The 24,301-nt window shown below is 31.0% G+C and overlaps 1 protein-coding gene across 1 annotated transcript; it reads right to left on the reverse strand.

Moving 5' to 3' along the window:
* Positions 1-2,070: 2,070 nt before the first annotated feature.
* Positions 2,071-5,609, reverse strand: LOC130974357 (galactan beta-1,4-galactosyltransferase GALS3-like). The gene is made up of 2 exons (XM_057899208.1): positions 4,178-5,609; positions 2,071-2,663 (listed from the first exon to the last, which is right to left on the reverse strand). Exons 1-2 carry the CDS (start codon positions 5,392-5,394, stop codon positions 2,318-2,320), a joined length of 1,563 nt encoding a protein of 520 aa, XP_057755191.1. The 5' UTR covers positions 5,395-5,609; the 3' UTR covers positions 2,071-2,317.
* Between the last annotated feature and the right edge of the window lie 18,692 nt (positions 5,610-24,301).

A 24,301-nucleotide genomic window follows, 5' to 3' on the forward strand; every position in this document is an offset into this window, starting at 1 on the left:
CCAAGCTACTTCATTTATATTTTAAAAATCAATAAAATGCATAATACAATTGATTATTGTGCCGACATATGTTTATGTGGTTATAAATTGAGTTTTGCTAAAAACTTAGCTTTTGAGGACAATTTAATTAAATATATTAAATAATTATTTATTAATTTTAATTATTAATTTATATAAAAATAACTGTATATGATTTTTTATTTTAATTTTAGATTATTTTTAATAAAATTTTAAACAATCATGTTATATAAATACTAAAATTAAAATCAATCATTGATTAGTTATTTATACAAGAATTGAAAAAAGTATTATAATATCATTTATAATTAAACTTTATAAATAATATAATCTAACTAAATTCACATTATAACCAAAGTACGAATAAAAGATATAAAAGATAACCGTTGTTGATTTTTTGTGTTCATGTAAAGTTTTAATTATTTTAGTCTGTAAAAAAATTTTGATTACTCAATTACAAAAAATGTGATTAGTTTAGTAATTAATTATTAATTATTTAGTAAAAAAGTGTAATATATATCTATCGAAATATATCCAATTCCACCGGATCTAAACTTTTTCCACGGTGGAAAAAGCAAAAAAGCAAAGAAGAACAATACCTATTTTCTTTAAATTATTTTTTGGGTGTAAGAAGTAAGAACTAAAAGGGGGAAGGATCTAAGGGTTCCACTTTGTTGGGTCCAAGCGGAGTGCACTTAATACAATGGCTTCTGAGCCACGCAATATCATGTCTAAATATGTAACATTTATGTCAATATAATAAACCTAATTTACTACTTCAATTTTTTACAAGGAATAAATACATGTTCATCCATCTTATATACGTGACAATGATAAGACTCATGACCATACACAATAACCCTTGTGCATAACATAACCACTTTCTGAATGTGTCGGTCTTAATGTAATTTGTGGTTAGTTATATAATTAATTATTGGTGACTAATGATTCAATTATGTCGTATTATTAGCATTTTCTTTTGGTTTTATTCCACTGTCCTATTCCAATACACAAAACAGAAGGCACTCATGCCACCCACATGTCCTTTTTGACTTGTCCAAAAGTGATGAGCCCCTTTCATCAATGACCCTGTTAAAGAAGAAAATAATAAGGTACCCTTTAATTTCCTTACTGAAAGGATTTATTCACCTTATCCACTTTTAACTTCAATTTCACATCACATAATAAATAAATATAAATGTAAGTGATTAACATTTTTATATTTATTTTATAGTTAAATTAATTTTTATCCTACAATATTTCTTAGTTTTGACAAGTCTATAATTAATTTATTATGAATCTGGATTTTATTTAAAAATTTATTGTCTAACTAAATCTAATTGTCACATACATAAAGTAGGATTTGATTTCTTGACATTTATTTCACCAGATTCAATCAATTCAAATTTATTATAGTCAAATTAATATTAACCGACCAACAATGAAAATTTAATTAGTAACTCTCATGCAAAAGAAAAATATAAATTATTTAATATTAATCATCAATAAAATAAGGAATTGTATTGCTTTAATAATTAATGTCAAAGGTGGAATATCTAAAGACTATTTCAGTAAGGGATTTACATATTAATTATAGTTCTTAATTTATTTTTAATTTAATAAATTAAAAACTAATTTATAACTAATTTAAACTCTATTTAAAAATTTATGATACTCGAGGCGGAATTCAATTATAATTCTTGAGATTTGCTAATTTGGTGATCAGAATACAAGCTTCTGAGTTGTTTCCACTTTACACTTTGTAATATACGGAATAAAAGAGAAAGTGTATGCTTTCATAAAATAATATTTTAAGGAATAAGGATCTGAAATTAGAATTAAAAATTGAAAAAAAAAAGATGCATGCATAACAGCAAAGCAACAGTAGCACATTGGGCAGCATCCACAAGACCACAAGGTGTCAATAGACAAAGGTAATAGGGATACCCTATGCCCAGCCCCACACCGACAAAATAATTAAACCACCATATCAAATTCATCATTTTTTATACAAAATATATAAATAAAAATAAAGGATTTATAGAGAACACATAAAAAAAAGAATATTAAAAATGGAACATGATCATATACCCAGCTGTAAATTAAACATAAGAAATAAATAAATTAAAAATATAAAAGAAAAGGAAAACTATTAAACACAGAATAATAATAATAAAAAAAAGAAACAAAGAACCGCTGAATGAATACCTATTTCTACAAGAAGTTAAATTATTTATATAGTTTATTATTTTTTTTTCCCCTTGAACCAAAAAAAGAAATGAAAGATTGTTCGTTGTTGTCATTGGCGATTTTTCTGTAGCCTAGATCCAATCATCTTGAGCTCAAATTTCTTGATGACACCAGCAATGTCTCTCATGGTAGTGTCCAAAACATAGGGGGTTTTCTCATATGTGAGCTGTGTTGAATTCACAAGCATCTTGCATGATTCTCTCTTCTCTGCTATGGTTCCATGGTAGTGGTAATACATGATTTTCCCTTCTGTTTTGTGAGTTGTTTTCCCTGCTAGATTCTGTGACATGTGAACCCCTGTTGCATACAAGCTACGAGGTTGCACTGCATATTTTCTGTCCCTTCTTATTCCCTTCTTTGAGTCCTTGTACACCAGCTTCTCAAACCCCCATTTCCTACAAAAGTGGAAAGATGATGAGATTTTCTTTCTTAAAGAAAGAAACAGCTCAATACTTATAGTAGCACTTATTACAATTGAAGAATTAAAACATAAAAATTTTGTTTCTGCTGTCCATGTGAGACAGCAAATGAAGATGAAGGTGTTATGGGATTCACAAGTGTGTGTCTATAGTATTAGTGTGAGGATGAATGAGGTGTAGCTATCAAACCAACTAGAAGAAACAATATATTGGACAACTAAAATATGGTTTGTTCTGTTTTCTAGTGAATGGTAACAAAAAATGGAGCAACTACCTTGAGTGACAGCTAGATCTAACTGTTAATGTGGGACTTTATATTATGTACTGTAAAAAAGAAAATGAAAAAAAAAAGTAATTAGGAATAATGAAAAAGGTTTTGAGTGCACACCACCAAATCCGTCTTAATCAACGTTCATTTTGTGGACCCTGCATCATGTGTCTTAATCAAAGGATCTAAATCAGCCTAAATGAACGTTCAGGAACATATTATCAATCTCAATTTATTTATTTATTTATTATTATCATAGCAATTACCAGAACTAACAAGATTTTGACAATGTGCAATTTGGTACAGCAGACTTTAGCCAAGTTATTCAACAAGATGACATTTGTGATTGAATTTAGGAAATTCTTGTGTGATATATTAAAATACTTTGTACTAAAACAAGACCAATTTGCCATTTTTAATATTAGTTGTCATGAGTCATAACTAATAAATAAGAATTTAATCACCTTAAAACAAGGTTCAAAGCTCCAAATTCTAAAACAACCCATGTCCACCTGTCACACAATACAGGAGGAATAGGAAAATAGAATCCATACCAAAGACATGGGCTAATTAATAATTCCCAAAGAGTGAACATCAATTAATTCCCCTCACTTCCCTCACAGGGAAAACAAGAGTATCCAATCCAACCACTCAAGAATCAAGATCCACCATAAACACTAAGCATTAAAACAGAACAAAAGAAATACTGACATCCCTCATAAGATATTGGTCATTACAATTCCCCACAAGCCCACAACCATTCAATAGTCAGTTTAGCCAAAACAATACCACTATAATTCCCCACTCTAAGAGCTAAAAAAGAAATGATACAGAAACCCAATTGAAATCTTACAACTGTTAATCAAAAGCTAAATTAGTATGCAACTTCAATTTTGCAGCACATAATAATAGAGTGAAATACTAAAATTATACATAAAAAAAATATTTTACTCAATGTACTTAAAAGGCTTGCCTTGATTTGTTTTAAGAGTTTATCTAAAAAATCATTAATTTTATCAACTATTATGTTTTATTGATAATTTTAATACTCACGTAAACACCCAATATTTTCAATGCAACAACAAAAGAATAACTAGAAATGCAACCAGAAAGTATTCTTCCAATAAAATAAAAAATAATATACAGATCTAAAATCTATTTTATTGAAAAATATATTTGTAATAATTAGAATGTGAAATCTGTGAATGAACAATAATTTTACCTGTAAGTTTTTCCATAATCAGAAGACAGGCAAATCTTGGAACTCATAGGCATCTGTTCAATGGTGAACTGAGAATACTCAGAAAGTGAATCTAACACAGACTTAATAGTACTCTTGGGCGGAACATATATGTACTCATCAACATCAAAGAAGAACATCCACTTCGCCATGAATTTATATCTATGCAAGCAATCATTCACCACCATGAACTGGTTATGATAGTAACCATCAAACCTCTCTTGATCCCTTATATCCTGTAAGGTTACATACCCAAGCTCAATCCAGGGTTTCAAAACTTCGAGAACCTGCTCATGAACACCACCTGCGTCATGGATCACAAAATGTGACTTCGGACCAAAGAATTTCACGTGGTAAGCGATCCACTCGCGCACGCGCTGTGGGTTAAGATTTCCGTACAAGGAGGAACCACAGTAGAAATAATCGTACTTTGGCGGAGAGGTGAAAACTGAAAGGTCCAATGAATTTGGAGATTCATTGAGTACATCTATTGTATCTGTTATGTTAAAGTTAGTATCGCCTCCACCACTTGTTGAGGCATGAAGGACTAACTTTCCACCAGCATTACCAGCATTAACAGGAGTTGAAAATGTGCAGTTGACAATAACTACAGTGTAAACTCTCCCGTAGCCCCAATCTGGCAGGATTTTGTAACCAACAGTAGTGATTGGTGTCTGAGAAGGAGAAGAAGAGAGCCATTGACACTCATAGGTTGGTTTGGAATAAAGATGAAGAGGCTTTGAAGCCAGACCGATAATAGCGAAAGTGTTGAGGCCTCCCCTGTATGCTCCCATGGTGATGAAGTTATATGCCGCAGAACCATAAGGATTGAAGGCACGTTTTATTATGCCATTTTCGAGGACTTTATCTTGTTCCACCGTTGGTGGTGGCGGAGACGGTGATGGTCGAGGTGGTGGTGGGAGTGTGATTTTTCTTTCTTCGTGTGTTGAAAGGTGTGAAACTGAGGATGATGAAGTGGTTGTTAGTGGTGGTGAAAGTGAAGGTGGTGGTGGCGAAGATTGCACCCTTGAGATGCAGAAGCGTAGATCGGAAGCAGAAATAGTAAAACGAGAAGGGATGAATTGAAGAAAAGTTGCAACTGCACACAACAGAAGTAGCGTTGTGAGAAGAAGTTTGAGCTCTGATGCATAGTTCCCAAGTACTCCAACAAACAGCTTCTTTTCCCTTTCTTTTGCCATTTCTTTCTGCTTCAAAACTCAAATATGCTGCACTATGTTTGAAGAGAACAGAAAAGAAAAAAGAAAAAAGAAAGAGAAAATAGTAATAATGGAGAGAGAAAACAAGGTGTTGCAGATAGATGCAGAGAAAGAAGAAAGAGAGAAACAGAGTACTTATTTGTATTCGAAAGTTGGAAGGGTGTTTATAATCTGTGTTTTTAGCGCAGTGTGTATGACAGAGTGGCTTAATATAAACACCGTGATTTATATTTAAAAAATAAAATAAAATAGTGCAATGTTATGATTGTTGATTGAATGGTGTATATGAACTGTGAGATTATATATGTAATCTAATATGATTTGTAAAGTGAGAAAAATATACCTAAGATGTATACACTAATATTATCATTTAGAATAAAAATTTGGTTAGAGTTATGACTTAACTTTCATGTATATTTATTTTGATTTTGTTGTGTGTCTGTAAGTAGTGACTAAATACTTGTAATTACAAAGTTATTGAGATTGACTGAGTATACTCATTAATTTTTTTTATCCTTACAAAGAATATAATATTAATAATCACTATGAAAAAGAAAAAAAATATTTTTGAAAAAAGAGAAAGTGAATTTTAGATTACATTATTCTTGTCAAAAAGTTATAGTTATTAGAGCCTAAATCTAAAAGTAGTGGGACTGTGAAACAGGACTAGAGAACACAAGGTAAGATAATATGATCTAGAGTATTATTTTTTAATATATTTAATATTTAGTAAAAAATTTATGTATCAAAATAAGTGATGAGTGAGTATATATAATTTGAAAGCAAATAATTAATGAATGTACTTAATAAATATCTAAAAGTTTTTAAAAAAATTAAGGGAAGAGAGAGAATGATTGGAGATTGATGGTGGAATTTTTTACCGTTGAGTTGGATTGGATGATAATAGGATAGATAAATGGTGTCCAGTGTTCATTGTCCACCGATGCAGTGTCAAGTGTCAGCAGCCCTTACGCTAATATCAACTCATCTTTTCCTTCTGGGTTCACTTATCTATCCTTCTATCCTTTTATCCTTTTTTGTTTTACAAGTAATTTCTTTAGATAGGTATTCTAACAAAAATCTTATAGTTGTCTTTATATTAAAATGTTTTATTTTGATCATTAGATATAGGTTATATAATTTAATTTTAATATATTATAAAATATTACTTTTATTTTAAATATGGTCAAATAAATAAATTATATTTTTAAGCAAAAAATATTTATAAAAAATATTTTGATATTTTTAGTAGAGTATATATTTTGATTATTTTCTATTTAAATAAAACTAAAAGTCTAAAATAGAAATACTTTTTAGTGAAAATTCATATATAATTAATTTCATGTGAAGTTAATAATTGAGAGCAACAATTTAGTCAAACTCATTAAATATTCTTAATTATCAAGTTTATATAAAATTAATTACACTTGTGTTTTCGTTATCTTTTTTTTCCAAAAAATTACAATAAAACAAGAACATAGTACTAAAACAAAGTTTAGAAAAACTTTTAAATATATCAATACACTAGTATTTTAGTGATTTTTAATACGATGATCTTAATTATAAATATATAATACATATAATTAAAATCAACAATTAAAATTTATTGATACACTGAGTACCGATATATTTAAAAGCTTTTCCAAAATTTATAACATTTCTCTAATAAAAAATTATATTTATTAAATAAAAAATGTGTGAATTAAATTTAACTTAACAACAGTCACCAAAAAAATTTAACTTAACAACAAAATTATTGAATCCTGTTACACATACAAGCCTTTTTGGCTTACAAGCTATACAAGTTGGTCGGTCCAAGTCCAAGAAAAAACACGCGCACCATTTCTTTAAAATCGAGTGTCCAATGCATGCGTTCATTATGCCACACTCTTCCTCTTCTTCCTCAATCAAAACACAAACCATCAAGATTCGCACTCTTCCTCTTCTTCCTCAATCAAAACGCAAATCGTCAAGATTCAAGCGACATTCGAAACAAAAGACACGTTCCAACTCTTCGCGAAAAGTAGAAGAAATCAAGAAGAAAAGATATAAATCTCCATAAAAAATCACCAGAAAAAACGAAGAAATATTATTCAAGGTACTGTGTTACTGTTCTTCTAGGTTTTTTTTCTAGATTGTCTTTGTCATGTGCCTCATCCTTAACCAGCAAAACAGTAAAAGATTTCAAGAAGAAATATACTGTCTTTCCCATGTTTTGGGTGTATTTCTTAAATTCTTTGAGTGTATTTCTGTAATTCTTTGGGTGTATTTCTGTAACCGTTTCTGTAACCGTTTGGGGTATTTTTGTAATCGTTTGGGTATATTTCTGAAGTTCCATTATCTTCAAAATAATTTCAAAGGTTAATTTCAGAAACCATGAAAATCGAAAAAAAAAACGAAGCAAGAAGGAGATCCAACAAATTTGGCAAGAAATTCGAAAAAAATGAAATCTTTTGAAGAATGGAAGTTATATATTTGTGCGTTAATTGATTTGAATTGATTTAAAAATCTGTTAAAGAGGCACGTAATATAAGCAGCGCGTTTAGTGGGTTTTATTTTCTTCAAACTTATAAAACTTGTAACTTGTAAGCGTAAAACACTTGTATGGAGAGATTATGTATTAAAGTTTAATTATATTATTGTATGAAAAACTAATTTTACTCATTTTGTCGGAACAGCTGTTTGATTAATATTATTTTAAACGACATTTGTTTGACACTTAATTTAGAGAATTTCGATAAAATTCTTATTAATATTATTGTTAAGAAGATAAAATATTTTTATAATATTCATTCATGTTTTGATTTAAAATCTATTATTTTAATGATAACTATTACTTAAAAGAATTAAATTTTAAGGTAATTTTTGAATTTGTCCAATCTCTTTTCTCAAGTTGTAATTGTCTCAAGTTTTTTCATGCACTTAATAAAAACGATTCATAGTTGTCTCTGAGAGTATTGTCAGTGATGAAATGTTGACGTGTCATTCCTGTATTGATAAAATGTTGTCGTTTTATTTTTGGCACTCAAATAGAATAGAAACGACCCATTAGAATATTTAAAGGAGTTTTTAATATGTTAGTATTACTGTTTTTTTCTATCTCATGAAGTCTCTTCTTCTTCTTATTTTCTTCTATAATACCTCTTTGAGAGGAGATTTTGTCTGATGTTCTCTTCGAAACAGGTTCTAAAAACAGGACCAGTCATTAAACTGTTTTAATAATTAATTTATTGGTCTAATTATAGTTCAACCGAAAAAATTATTTTATAATAAAATGATAAACAAATTATAAATAAACACTTTAAAACATAATTATAATATAATATAAATCTTAAAATAACTTTTAAATTTAAAGTTAATACATTACATGAAATGACAATGTCAAAAGTTAGAAAATATTTTTTTTACAGTAGAGGTAAATACATCAGAATGTAATGACAATGTTAAATTTAGTAGATGTGTGTATAGACCACAACAAAAAGGTCACAAAAAAAAAATGTATCACAAGTAGTATTTCACCGTCTCTTTCTAATAAGTCCTTATACATTTTTGCTTTTATTTTATCCTGTTTTAATTACCTAAATTTTACAATGGTTGATTGTGATTTTCATTTTGTTGTGCTGCTTGTAATAATAATAATAATAATAATAATAATAATAATAATAATAATAATAATAATATATTGCAAATGCTCAGATACAATCTTTTAACTTTAACAAAAATTTTAACTCAGCTCAATCTCCTGAACTGAATTCCGATGGAAATACAACTTACTCATGATCTTTGGATCATATCTAACTCACAGAAAAAACAGATAATGCCAAGGGATTTAGAAGGATCACAACCAAGCCTATGCACCTTATGAAAAAATAATTTAGAACAAAGATATGATTTCATTACCAATTTTTTCTTTGTTGTTATCTCAAACAAGACCTACCATGGAGAAGGTTTGACACTCTTCATAGCAAGTCATATGCTGCCACTTAAGAAAGATGGTATAAATAGTGGAGGGCTTGGTCTTGTGAATCCTTGCCACCCTCACCTAGATGAGTACTCTTTTGTGGTGGTGGAGTTTGATACTCACTCAGATCCTTGGGACCCAATAGGCCCAGAGTCATAATCTAAGCATAATTAACTAATTAAGTCACAAAATAGTAAAACACAAACCAACAGCACATTAGTATGCAAAAAAAAAAAAAAAACCCACAAAATAGTAGCACAGTAAAGCGACCATAGCTAATCAATAATCAAATAATCATTCAATAAAAACACAAAATATTCAATAATCAATATGATTTTTGCATAGAACAATCTAAGCATAATTAACTAATTAAGTCATAAAATAGTAAAACACAAACCAGCAGCACATCAGTATGCAAAAAAAATCACAAAATAACAGCACAACAGAGCATCCAGAGCTAATCAATAATCAAATGATCATACAATAAAAACACACAACATTCAATAATCAATATGATTTCTGAATAGAGCATTAAAAAAACCGAAGAGCACTAAGCTTCGATCTGAGCAGGGCAGAGTATGATGGAGAGCGGTTGAACGCGATGGATGACGGCGACCAGACGATGGCAAGTAGGGGAAGAACATGCGACGACCACACCATTGGTGATTGAAGAGATGATGGATGAGCTCGAGGAAGTAGTTGCAACCGATGACAATGAACAGAGGTTGGAGACTTTGAGCACGAGGGAAGCTAGATGGATGGATGGACGGACAACAAACTTTGAGTGTGACAGAAGACGATAGTATGCCACTCCTTGCAGTGGTGGTGTAGGCTTAGATGGCTAAGGTTTTTTGGTTCTGGGTTCTGTGATTCAATGAAAGAAAGAAAGGGGAAGAGGGGCTCGGGAGAAAGGGGCTTTGAGTTCTGTGATCCACAGACGGACGGCGGCAGTGGTTCGATGAATAGGCAGCGGCAGTGACTCGGAGAGAGGCTAGGGTTGGAGAAGGGGGAGTGAGGCTGAGAGTGAGAGGAATGACTGAATGAGAGTGAGAGGCAGGTTCAGTAAGCCAAATTCGCCAGAATGACACAGTTTCTTTCAAATCGGCGGGAATTGGTTTTTTGAGCAGCAGTTTTAAGAGGCTAACCGGACCGTGATTGCTGTTGATTCACGGTTAGACCGATCAGACTGACCAATCCGGTCTAATTTTTAGAATCATGTTCCAAAGGCAAGCAACCATACTGGAATCGTCTCATCTCTGTTGCATACAGAGTAGTATGCGAAGAAGCATTTTGGTTCATAGAGGAAGCTAAAATAGAAAGGAGGAACTAAATACCCACTATCTATTGCTCTTTTTTTATCATGGCTTTTTCATGTTTTTTTTCTGCATTGTTAAGTTGGTATCCATTCGTTCATCTTTTTTTTTTTTGTTTTTGCATTTGTGTTTTGGCTGTGAGTTTGTGAGGGTTTTCTTTTGTGATGTTGGGATATTTTTTAAATACTCTATGTATGAAATGTTTTTTGATAATGTCCACCTTCACACAGACAAGTTTGGATATACTATAAATGGTGTGAATTTATTGGTGAATGTTTAGTTTTATTATTACTATTACTTAGCTTCATTTTTTTCATATTGAATTTGCAAGTTAGCAACAACAATGACAAAACAGAACAATAATTTATTCTATTCATCTGTTTTTAGGTACAATAATCACAACCAACAATTTAGGCTTTTCTATTATACAATATCCAAATTTAACTTTTCCACTTTCATACTACACACACAACTACAACAATTACTAAGATAATAACCAACAACAAATACAATGCCAATTTCAGAGCCCTAACTTCAAATTCCAAGCTTTTAATCTTTCAGACAAATTTTATTCTCCATTTTTCTATTTCAAATCCAGGATCTGCTCTCCCATTTACTTCTTCTTTCTCCTGAACTTTGTTGGCCTAAATAAAAAAACCACACCAAATCACTACGAGAAAAACGTTGAGAATAGTCGGAGTTATCATCGGATTTAGTGGCATCGATTACCAGCGGATTTAGCATCGGGTTTTGCGTTAGATACAAGGCAGCTTGGGTTTCTTGAAATGTTTACCGTCGGGTTTTATATTCCGATGCTAAATCCAACGGTGATTAGTGGCACAAACTATTGATTTGTGGGCGCGAACTTTATCGTCGATTTTACCGTTGGATTTAGTCGATGGTAAATCGCTTTAGTCAAATGTTGCGTTTGACCAATTTACCGTCGGAGTATTCTGACGGTAAATCTGACTGTAAGAAGGGTTTAAAATTCATATACGAACTCTTCCTCCCTCACTTGTCCGAGTTCTCTCTCTCTCTCTCTCTCTCTCTCTCTCTCTCTCTCTCTCTTTCTCTATCTCTTTCTCTCTCCTCTCGTGTTCTCTCGTCGGAGGAGGTGCTGCCAGCGTCACCGTCACCTGCCGGATCCTCTGGTGCCGCTGTCGCTGGAAGTTCTCGCTGCTGGAGCTGTTGGTCACCGCTGGAAAGGTTGGGAACACTGTCGCTATTTCTTGGTGGCCATTGCTTTCGGTGTCGCCGTCACTACTGGTACCACCATGCCTCCAGCATCCTGCAGTCACTATCAAAGGTAATTTTGGCATAATTTTTTAATTTTATTAAGATTTTTATGTGAGTTTAGGATTTTTTGTTAAATAGTTTATGAAATTATTAATTACATTAGTGTAATAAATTCTGTGAATAGGATTTGGTATAGTTTTTTTTTAGATTTTTCGTGACTTTAGGATTTTGTTAAGTATTTCACCAAATTATTGATTAAATTATGGTAACGAAGTTTATGGTTAGGGTTTAGTTTTTTCAGAATTTTTGTGAGTCTAGGATTTTGTTGTTTTTAATTATCAAATAATTGATTAAAATAGGGTAATAAAATTTGTGATTAAGATTTATTATGTTAATTTAATGTAAATAGAAATTATAATTAAGTTAATGTAGGTTAAGTAGGGTGAGATTAAGGGTGTTCAACATTGTTAGTGGATGACTAAGTGGTTAGGACCTACGGATATAATGCTTCACCTTTACCGTAATGGATTCAAGGATGAATATTGGGTGTGGACGGAACACAAAGAAATGGACTAATAAGGAATTAATAGGTCTGCCTCGAATTTGAATAGGTCCAACTGTTGGTCAACATGGGTTTAGGTGGAAAGAGAACTAAACAAGGAAGACATGACTTAAGAAAGTAACCAAGAAAGAGACAACGAGATGGTGTTTGATGCAACATATGTTATAGAATTGGAAGAGGCTGATAAGAGCCTAACCCAGAGGCAAGGATATTTTATCATCTGTTAGAATCTGTTGCGAGACTGTTGTTTGAGGGTTGCATTCATTCAGAGTTGTTTGCATGTATTAGAATAATGTCTATTAAGTCAGAGTCAAATCATACGCAGGAGTCTTTTGATAAGTGGGCTACTCTTTACAATAAACTGGTACCTGTCGGGACCTCTAGCATCCCCCGAAACCACTACGAAGCAAAGAAGCTAGTTTTAAAATTGGTTCTAAATTTGTTGAAAATTGATTCTTGTTTGAATGGGTATATGCTTTATTATAACAAGGATGCAGACTTAGCTGAATGTAGATTTTGTAAATCACTGAGGTTCCAAGTCGAGAGAGAACAGAATGGTAAATGCCGGTTAAAGAGAGTTTCAATAAAACGGATGCACTACTTGCCTTTAATCCCTTGGTTGAAACGATTGTATGCATCAATGAGTTCGGCTCCTTACACGACCTGGCATAGTAACACAACAGAGATGATAGAATATAACGCACCTATCACACAAAAAAACTTAAAAGTATTTTGATCGGGTGCATCCCACATTTGCGAGCGAAGCGAAAAATATTAGACTAATTTTGTGCGCTGATTCAGCAACTTATAATCGTGACACATGCCCCCTTTTATTATTGTAACACCTCATGTTTCACTTCATTTAATTCATTGGAAGCCAAAGAAACCAAAGAAATTGGCCGAAGCCTTTAAGGAACAAAGAAAGAAATGAAACGTGGCTTAATTTTATATATATATAATCATCTTCCTTTTCTTTTCATTTCACCACCGAATTGAGCTTTAAAGATGAGAGAGAGACCGAGAGTGCTCTTATAAGAACTGTGACCATGAAGCTTCCGGCTTCGATTTCTTGTGATCCGTAACTCTAATAAAAAATCAAATCTGATAACAGTGTTCGTATCCTCCTCTTCTACGTATTAACATCATTTTTTTTTGGTAGAAGTTGACGGTGACGTAGTTCCCCTTCTCTTTGAGTTCGGCCAATTGGAGTTCTAAGAGGCACAGACGATTTCTGACGTGTTCTTTTCCAGTAGCTCGATCAAAAAGCTTCTTCAGAGTTTTCGTTGATTTTGAATTCATACGAAAGTAGGGTTTGGTAACTTTATAATAATTAAATGTGAATTTGATAAGTGAATGTTGATTTGATTGATTACTGTTTGAGTTTGATTAAGTTTACATTGAAATTTTGTGAAATTATTGTCGTTTTTTGTGAATTGCGGTTCGGCCATGCAGAACAGCCCAGTTGAGGTTATTTTGATAATTTTGGGGCTATTGTGAATGAGAATTATTGATTAAAATTGATAAGTTTTGATGCTGAGAGATTAAACTAAAAATGTGAAAAATCAGTAACCAAAAAACTCAAAAAGGGATTAAAATACAAGTAATATTTTAAAAGAAAAGGGTTAAGGGTTTTGATTTTGGTATAAAAGAAATAATAGTAATTACATTTTATTTTTTAAGGGTAATATTGTATTTGTATATGAAAATCGAGGTATAATTTGCAATTGTATAAGTTTTCGGGTATGTTGGGTAATAAGTAAAGTTCAGGGGTAAAATGGATATTTTATAAAAGTTCAGGTTATTTTTATAAATATGAAAATAAATGAAGGTTCAAATATAATTTTAGAAAATATTAAAGTTTAAAGTAGAATATTAAAAAGTTCGTGATTTAAAAAATAATTAATAAAAGTTTAAAAATAAGGTTTTATAAACTAAGTTTTAAAAGAAGATTATAATATTATTTTAAACACTTCTTTAAAATTAGTCATTTATATTAAAATAAATCATTATAATTATTAGTATTTATCAAAGATATTATTTTGTAAGAATATTATAATGTGTAATATTAATGAGAAAGCAAACAAGCAGAGTAATCTTAAAAATTTTAGAGAACGCAGACTTAATTAAAGAACTTTATAATTTTTTCCGTAAGACACTTAGGGAGAGGCGAGGGAAGAATGCGAAAATAATTTATATTATGAAATAATAGGAAAGAAAAGAAGAAGAAAGAAAAGAAAAAGGAAAGAAAAATATTAAAGAAACCTCTGCCACAAAAGAGCACAGAGCAAAGATTAAAAGGATCTAAAAGAATCCCTGTTGCAGGAGGGCAGAGCACAGAAAAGAAATGAAAGAAAGAAAGAATGAAAAGAAAATGAGATAAGCAGAGATATTGTTTGGCATTGAGAACGAGCTGAGATGATTGTGTACCTGCTGAAAATGAGCAGAGATATGGTGGTGAGTCCACTGAGATTTGCTTCCAGAGATACATCGGTCAGTCCAGGGGATGGTCACACTTGTAAGACAGAGGTTGCTTACAGAGATTATCGATATACATACATTGGCTAGAGAGAGCCTCACCTATAAGACCGAGGTTGCTTACAGAGGTTATGTTTACATACATCGATTCAAGAGAGTCAAACTTGTAAGACAGAGGTTGCTTACAGAGGTTATGGAACTAAAAACCAAACTCAGACAAAAGTTGCTGAGTTACGTCGGGAGCGGGTCGAAACCGACAGATGAGCTCATTACCTGTACTAGGGATAGACATGCATCATAATTATTTGTGTATATCTTCTATGAATTCTGCTTTCTGTGATTGTGTATGTGTTGTGTTTGTTTTCTCTTTATGTTCTTTAGTTATTGTGTTTGATGCGTGATTCGGTTGTTGTTGCTGACTGAGTATAGAATTAAAACATACTTAACTAACCACCCCGACCCTACTAAGAACTCCCCCGTTCTTACCCCTGCTCTTTTCCTCTAGATGGAAACAGGAACCCTAGTCAAGATCACCCCTATATGTACGAGGACCCAGAGAAGGATATGAAGGTGATAGAGATCTCGTCTTTTAGATGCAATGATTGATTAGAGATAGTAAGAGTTGATAGCGTATTTTGGGTGGTGCTTTCAGTATGGCATAAGAATTTTGGTTTAATCTCTCACTTTTTTATAGATTCACCGAGAGATTAGGAGCTTTAAATACCGGCTAGGCTAGTTTCGGGTGCCAGTTTAGGGGCTTCCTAAATGGACCAGGATTCGGAGTGTTAATTATGTATATAGTAGCAAGATGTGAAGAGCTGTACGCTAACTTATGGTATATATGACAGTACTTTTATTTGTATATATGATCTATGATATATGTTATGTATATATATAATGTTGGTCTTGTGTATGTTTTATTTAATTCCTTATTATGGCTTGTGTATGTTTAATTAGTTGCTCTCGCAAATCTTTTTATAAAATAAAAGTTTTTCCAAAAATTCGATAGTGCACTAATACGATTATAAGCTTAATAATACATAATTAAAGTTTTGGATAAGTAAGTTGGTGACACTCAGTTTTCAATATGATCATAACGTACTGAAAATTGGATCGTTATATCTCACATCTCCATGATTCCATCTTCTTCATCGCTCGAAATATTTTTATTTTAACCTTAATAAAATATTTTTCTATTTACTTAATCTATGCATGTCTATCTTGGTGTGTTTGTTATCATATTATGTGGACATCAATATATTCAAAAAAAAAAAGTCAGTTGCAGTACATAAGTTGTGATAGATGTAAGTTGTTTTGACCTATAAGAAATCTCTGTTTTTGAATTACGAATAACCCCTTCTTTTTAAAATGCTATGGTAGTGCTTAGATTGTACTAAATAAATCATAGGAGCAAAGGGAGTCAGATTTTTTCTGTTCAGTTTGTTAGAAATTTCAGTATTCCTATCTGTTGGGGTGAATGTTGACTGAAACTTTGTTTATTTCCCTCTCCCTTAGATTGTGTGGGTTTTTGGCAATTTTGAAATTAGTGTTGTTATGACAAGACTGGAAAAATCAGGCAAATACATAGGAGCTGTGCTATGATAAATATCTACAAATCTACAAATATATGAAAACTTTTAATAGTCTTTATTTTTTTATTTTTAATATTTGTAGTTTTGTTGTGACTAATATTTGCTAATACGTAAGAGGAGATACAACCCATTATGATGCAGTTGCTAACTCTGCAGCATCTGGAGTGCTTTTAGCTGGTTTTAACTCGGGTTGTTTTCTGTTGATGTTAGTTGTAATATTTAGATACGAACAGATTATGTTTGAATATTCAATTAGCGTATTAATCCTTTAAATGTTGAGTGGAATTAGATTGGAAAGAGACTGTTAAAGTGTGAGGGTTACATCAAATACCTTAGTAATTTTACGTCACTAGGTCTCACTAAGCAAAATATTAAAACTTTTAATTTAATGCAAGCTTGTTCGGTATTAATATAGATGAGAACAATTGAGGCCCCCTGCCCATGTTCTTTTTTATTTGGGATGCAAATTACGATTGTCAGTGATTGTTGTTTGGCTACACATTTTTTGCATTAATATGCAACTTGGAAATTGATGCATTTTTGGCATCCTAACTTGTGAAGATATAATCAGGTAAACTTATGCTGTATCATTTATTTATCTTAGAAATTTTTGGTTTATCATTTTGTTTTTTTATTCCTTGTTTCTGTCGACTACAGGCCCTAAATCGTGCTGGTGAAAAATCTGTGAAGATATATATAAATGTCTGAGTGTAGCTTTGTAAATACAAGACATTTTATTGGATGTTATTATTTCAATTTTCTATATTTGATGTTTAAGATTTGAATTATATTAAAATCTACTTTTTAGATTGTATATGTAGACTTGTTATTGACATTGTATTTATTAAAATATTTTATTTTGTAGTAATTAATTTTAGTATATTTATATTATGTACAAATAATAATAATTGTACTAAAAAATAATTTAAGATTTTAGGGAAAAAAATAGGTTACTAGCTATAATAAAATGAGTATAATATAATTAAAAATGATTAAAAATTTTAGCGATAATAACAATGACAACTAAAAGTGAATAACATTATAATCTTAGAATTATTTTTTGTAGCTATATAAATTACCGAGAAAATGGCCACAAAAAGTTATAATTGTTAGCAGTCATTAAAAGGTTTTTTACTGACAATTGTATAATTACAGCAAAATGTTATAATTTTTAGCAGTCATTAAAACAGTCTTTATCATAATTGCTGCTAAAACATTTTAGCGTCAAAAAATAAGACAGCTAATGTTTAATTGCCGGTAAATATATTAGTGGCTATTTTATTGCTGCTAAAAACAAAATAAATAGTCGCTAAAAGTGATTTTTGTAATAGTGTCATATCAACAAATTTTGACGCCGTTAACAACGAAAGTGACGAAAAGACTAAAAATGACTAACTTTAAAATCTTTGAAGAACGAATTTGATTAAAAAAATCTTTTAAAGACTAATTAAAAAAATGAATAATCTTTTAAAAACTAACTTGACTATATATTTCTACCTAAAATATAATATATAAAAAATTTTAAATTGTAAATAATTAAATTATAACAACCTATTGAATTATTAAACCTAATATATGTATTGATGGTTAAAACAAGTAATGAGATAATAAATTTTTTATATTCTAAAATTTAAAATTTATGTAATTTTGTGCTCTCTTTTTTATTGTTTTTTCCATGTTGCGAGTTTTTAAAACAATAGAAATGAGATATTAAGATAAAAGTTTCTTTCAACTATTATTATTTTTTCTTTTTATAAAACCTTCACTTTTCTTCTCTGTTATTTACTTCAAGCATTTTACGATTGATGAATAAGATTTATTTTTTATTTAAATTAAACATTCATTATTTACCATCTAAATTAAAAAAAAAAATTTGTATATAATTTTGCACTTCGCTGTTTGTCTAATTTCGCAGATTGTCTAATTCTTTTGTGGAAATTTTGTTTTTTTTCTAAATACGAAACATTCTTTGCGAGCCAAATTGAAAAAGAATGGATTGTTGATCAATTTTATTGCTAGAGCCTAGAGCCAACGAAACTAAAATGAATAAACTTTTATAAATAGTTCCATTACATTCTTTTTAATTTTGTTGGCACAACTTATAAGATTAGAATAACAATAAAATTGACAAATAAAAATAAAAAATCTTTTATATGTAAATAAAATAATAAAAAGAACTTAATTTTAATATTATAAAAAAATTTAACGAGTCACCCGATTTAAATAATAATTTAGATAATTAATATAAAAAATAATTATTTTTACTAATATAATCTTACGCCATTAAATATATATATATATATATTTACGTTAAAAATAAACTCATAAAAAAAATTAAAAATTGATAAGTGAAAAATAACGAGTAAAAGATGGTCCACGCACAACTCACAACAACAAAATGTGTGGACAGAAAATATAAGATTTGGGAGTATAGGGATGTTCGATTCAGTAGGATATCAGATGTTTATTATCCCTGGTACTTGGATGGTTATTCTGGATAGCATAGGTATATTGTGTTTGAGAAATTAGTAGTATTTTTACCCCGGATGTTTATTTTTTAACTCATATTGGGCCAAATAAATAGCCTATTGTACACATTGTACAAATACTCCATTGACTCTCTAGAAGGATTCTTTTGAATTTCACTTTAGAAGGTAAAATATGATTTATCATTATTTATTTTATAGGTAGGATCAAGAGAAAACATGAGAGAGAAAACATTCAATGGTGAGAGATCTCACTTTATCCTTTAAAGTGAAAATCTAAAATTTAAAAAAATTCAAATTCAGAAATATATGATATATGTTAGTATTTGGGGAATATATATTTTTATTTTTTTTAACAATTAAAGGAATAAAATGTGATCTTTTATTATTAATTTTATAAGTCGATCCAAAAAAATATAAAAGAAAAATATTAAAGAGTTAGATATCACACTTTATTCTGACAATTGTTAAAGAAAATGAAGAGGATCAATTTTTTGTCCTTTGCTTCTTTGTATCTTTCTTTTTCTCTGTCGGTCTTCCTATGTATATGAGTAAGATGCATGCTTGTAAACAGAGTTTATAATATCATTTTAAAAATTTTAATGTTTTATAGCAATGTTAAAGTGATTTAATATATTTATTATTAATTATATATATATATAAACTTTTTTGAAAAAATGTAATGAAAAAATAGTATATTATTTGAATGTAAGCATTTTACGCATATTATTTTACATCATGGTTCTAAAAATCGGACCGGACTTGTCGGTTTAACCGGTCTAATCGTGAACCAACAATAATTATGGTTTGGTTAACATTTTAAAACTAATTTTCATAAAACCGATAGAAAACTATCAAATCGGTTGAGAATCGGCCAGTTGAATTGGACCGAAAACAGGCCGATTTAAAAGTAATGGTGTCGTTTTTGACAAATTTAGCTTACTATCATGGTTATAAAAATCAGGCCTAACCGGCTGGTCAAACTGATTGAACTGGAAACTGGAAATAAAAATGGTCTGATCCAGTACTTAAAATTGTCAAATCAGAAACCTCTTGGAAATCGTTAAACCGGCTAGTTACTGACAGTTGGATCAGACTGGGAACCGACCGGTTCTTATAAACGACGTAGTAAAGCGTAACGCGTCACCCTCCCTTCCCCCAACACCCACCTTGTGAGTTGTGACTCATTAAGAATCAGAAAAGTAAAGGTTCAAAGTTCAAAAATTAGGGTTCTAAGTTCCCATCCTTCCGTGGCTTCTCCGGTTGAGGGTTGTAGCTGCTTACCGTCGTGTCGCCGTCGTCTCCCCTGTCGTGGCTTACTAGTTACTATCACTCTCATTCCTCTCAGCCTTTGCAGAACTCTGAAACAGTCACTCCCCCTTCTCCAACCCTAGCCTCTCTTTGAGCCACTGCTGCTGCCCGTTCGTCGATCTCAGCTGTCGTCTGTCCTCTCCAACCCCTCGTTCTCACAATCTCAGCTCACCTTCGAAATAAACCTTCAGAGCTCTTTCTTCAAAGAAACCCTAGCCTCCTCCACCGTCGCCGCTGTTCTTCTTACTGCTGCTGTCCATCGCGCTTAAGATCTTCATCTGTTATTCATGCTCCATCCCCTCTCCTCATTCTCCAATCTCTAGCTTCTTCGTCGTGCTCGTTGAGTAGGTGTGCTCCAACCCCTCTTCCAGCTCACTCGCTCTTCGGCCACCGTCCCTCGTCGTACTCGTCACCTGATCGCCGTCGTATGTCGCGCCGGTCCTTTCTCTATCAAATTTAGGGTTATTGATGGATTTATTTTTTGATTTGATAATTTGATGCAGCAATCGGGTTTAATTTTGAAACCGTCAACATTAAATTTCAAGTTTGGGATTTAGGTAACTACTTTACTCATCTTGATTCAATGTAAATATTTTTGGCAGATTTGTGGTACTGGATTTGGAACTAATTAAAGAGATTATTCTAAATGTATGCCAATTTAGAAACTTGGCAACCCATGATTGTGGTATTGGATTTGTGTATTTGTTTCTGAATGTGGAGGGGGAGGGATTCATCCCTGGTTGTTATACACATACAATGTGAAATTCCTCTATCTCATGCTAAATACATTCTCACTGCTAGTTATAATGCACTAAGATTTTGTTAAAATTGTGCTGAAAATCTTTATGAGTAGAAAAAATTGTATTGTGTTGTTTGTGCTAAGGTTTTGTATTGCTGCATGTTTGTTCATTTCACCGCTTTATGTTTCTGGAATAGCTTTTATTGGCCTCATTTTTTAAGTATTTGTTTTATTTTTAATAATTTGTTCTTATCTCATGATATGCTTTCAGGTCTCTAGAGGTTATGCCAATGTTCTATGGGCAAAGGAATATAAAATTAAGGTAATTGAACATTGTTTGTGTAATAATTCCTTAATACATTTCATGCTGATAAACAAGAAATTGTGCTTATATTATGATTGATAAAAGAAGAAAATATGAACTTATAACTGATTGAATATGAATCTAAGTTTAGTGAATTATTGATTTATATTTCATTTAGGTTAGATTGAATTGTTTTAAAAAATTTTGTTCGTCCTTGAGCCACTATGCTTGTTATTCATGGGATCAGAATTTTGTAGTCGTATTATTTCTTGATTGCATCTATAGGTCTCACTGGTTATGTTTGATGACTTTGAAAAGTATACCTCTGTTTTGTATGTTGCAGCAGTGAAAGCTAATTTAGCCAAAAAGATCGAGTTTGAGATTTTTCAGTTTATTAAGGTAGTTACGAACAGTACTATAGTTTCCCAGTTTATAAGTGACTTGTATATGAACAAAGATATTAAGGTTTATATTAGACTATAATTATGATTTAGGATATTTATATATAATTTATTTATTATTTTATTATAAAATAATTTTTTCGGTTAAACCACGGTTAGACCAGTTGGACCAGTAAACCAGTGAACCAATGACTAGAGTGGTTCGATGACCGATCCGGTTTTCAAAAGCTTGTTTTACATAATACTTTATGAGTTTAGTTTTGATGTATTGATAATGTATAGCATTTTATATAGTTGTGTAATCACACTCGTTTTTTTGGATGACCATTCATACGATCAATATAAGAAATAGTTATTTTTGCTTATGTGACATGATAAATCCATATTTTATGATGAATTTTGGATAGAAAAGAGTGGAATTTATCAACTTATCTTTCATTTATTCATTGAAATTGCATGCTTTTGTGCATTTCTCATAATTGTGCTTAATTATAAAAAACATGTTTTTTATGTTTTAAAATTACTAAATTTAATTCATTGTTATCCTATTTGATGCCTTAATGTGTTTATTTGAGTGATTTAAGGCTTAGAAGGCAAGGATGGCTTGAATAAATGAAGAAAAAGCATGCAAAAGTGGAGGAATCATGAAGAAATAAAGTTTGAAAATCTGTCCAGTTGTGCGTACACACCGGCATGTGATTTACTTAAGTAAACACGTAACTCGCAATTTCAGGCCCAATTTTGTCCCAATCTAACTCATTTCTGATGCATATGGAGGTAAGACTCAAGGGATATTAATGAAGTAGTATAGGAAGTAGCTTAGTAGTAGGAGGATGATGTTTTAGGTAAAAATCTAGAAAGAGAAGCTCCAACTTCTCTCTATAATTTAGGGTTTCTTAGTTTAATTTTCTTTTAGTTTTATGTTTTAATTTTATCTTAGTCTATTTTTCTTTATATTTTTGTTTTATTGTCTTAATGCCCTTTGTTTTACTTGTTATTTTCTTTATTTTGTTAATTTTAATTTATGAACAGTTGTTGGATTTTAATTTTTCTTTAATGAAATTTGATGTTTTTATTATATTGATGTTCTTTTTAGTTATTATTATTACTTGCTTGCATTTGGTAGATGTAGATTTTATCATTCTTGTAATTTATGATGTTTTATTTTTATGCCTTCCAAGTGTTTGTTAAAATATCTTCTTTAGTTTTAGAGTAGAATTTTGCATTCTTGGCTTAGAATTGAAGATTTAGGTGACCTTGAGTCATTGATGTCCAATATTGATTAGTAATTTAGGGTTGTTAGTTGGTTTTGTTTCTACTGACACTAGTCTTTCACTAAGTGACAAAGGAAAATCGTCGGTTAAGAATTTTCACAAAATAATTCCGTTGAAGTATAGATCCAAATCGACAAACAACCCTCAATCAAAATTTAATTTGTTTGTCACTTAAGCAAACCACTAAAAAATGAGAGTATTTAAACCTCTGGTCGTCTCTCAAGAAATTGCAGCGGAAGTGTGCATATTATTGGTTATGAAATATTTTGGGGTTTTTGTAATAAGGGAAAAGAAATGTAAATAACAAAAGAAATAAGCTAATATCTAAGAAAAGTCTTGGCAAGAAATGAGAATTAGAAGTCCTATCCTCATTATCATCCTCAATTGTGATGGTAATTATCTCTTACTCTCACTTAGTCATCCTCTAACAATTGAAGGAAAGTCAAGTGAGCAAAGTAAACTCTAATCCATAAGTCCTAATCAAAGATTAGCTTTAGTAGAATTCAAGCCACCTAGCAATCCTCAATCACCAATCAACAAAAGAATTTGATAACTCAAGAGTCTCTAATTACTCAACCTAAGTCAAGAATACAAAATTCTACTCTAAAATCCAACCAAGCATTTTATCAAACACTTGGAAGACACAAAATAAAAACACAGTAAAATGACAAGAAATATAAAATCTAACAACTACCAATTACAAGAAAACAATAATAACAACTAAATTAAACAAGAAAAAACATAAAACATAAATTGCATTAACGAAAATAAAAATCCAACAAGAGTGCATGAACATAAAAGTAACAAAATAAAAGGAGTAGCAAATAAAAGTAAAAGAGCAAAGATTTAAGAACAATAAACTGCAAGGAAACTAAATCAAAGCAACAATTAAAAGGTAAACCTAAGAGAAATTTAATCTAATCTACCATAATTCTAGAGATAAGAGAGAGCTTTTCGCTCTAGAATATAACTTAAAGCATGTTACTAAACTATTCCTAATTGCTCTCCCCTTTTTCCATCTTGAATTCTGCCTCAAATACCTTTAGAAATGAGTTGGATTTGGGCCTGAAGCAGCTCAGAAATCGCCAGCCACACTTTCGTTAATGAAGCCACGTGACGAGTGTCACGCGTACGCGTTGCTTTACAAACTCTGGTCACGCGTACGTCTCGCATGGCAGATTTCCAAAACTTCATTTCTTCATGAATTCTCCACTTTGCATGCTTTTTCTTCACTT

The sequence above is a fragment of the Arachis stenosperma genome, chromosome 4 (assembly GCF_014773155.1).
Source record: "Arachis stenosperma cultivar V10309 chromosome 4, arast.V10309.gnm1.PFL2, whole genome shotgun sequence".
In the NCBI taxonomy this organism is placed as follows: domain Eukaryota; kingdom Viridiplantae; phylum Streptophyta; class Magnoliopsida; order Fabales; family Fabaceae; genus Arachis; species Arachis stenosperma.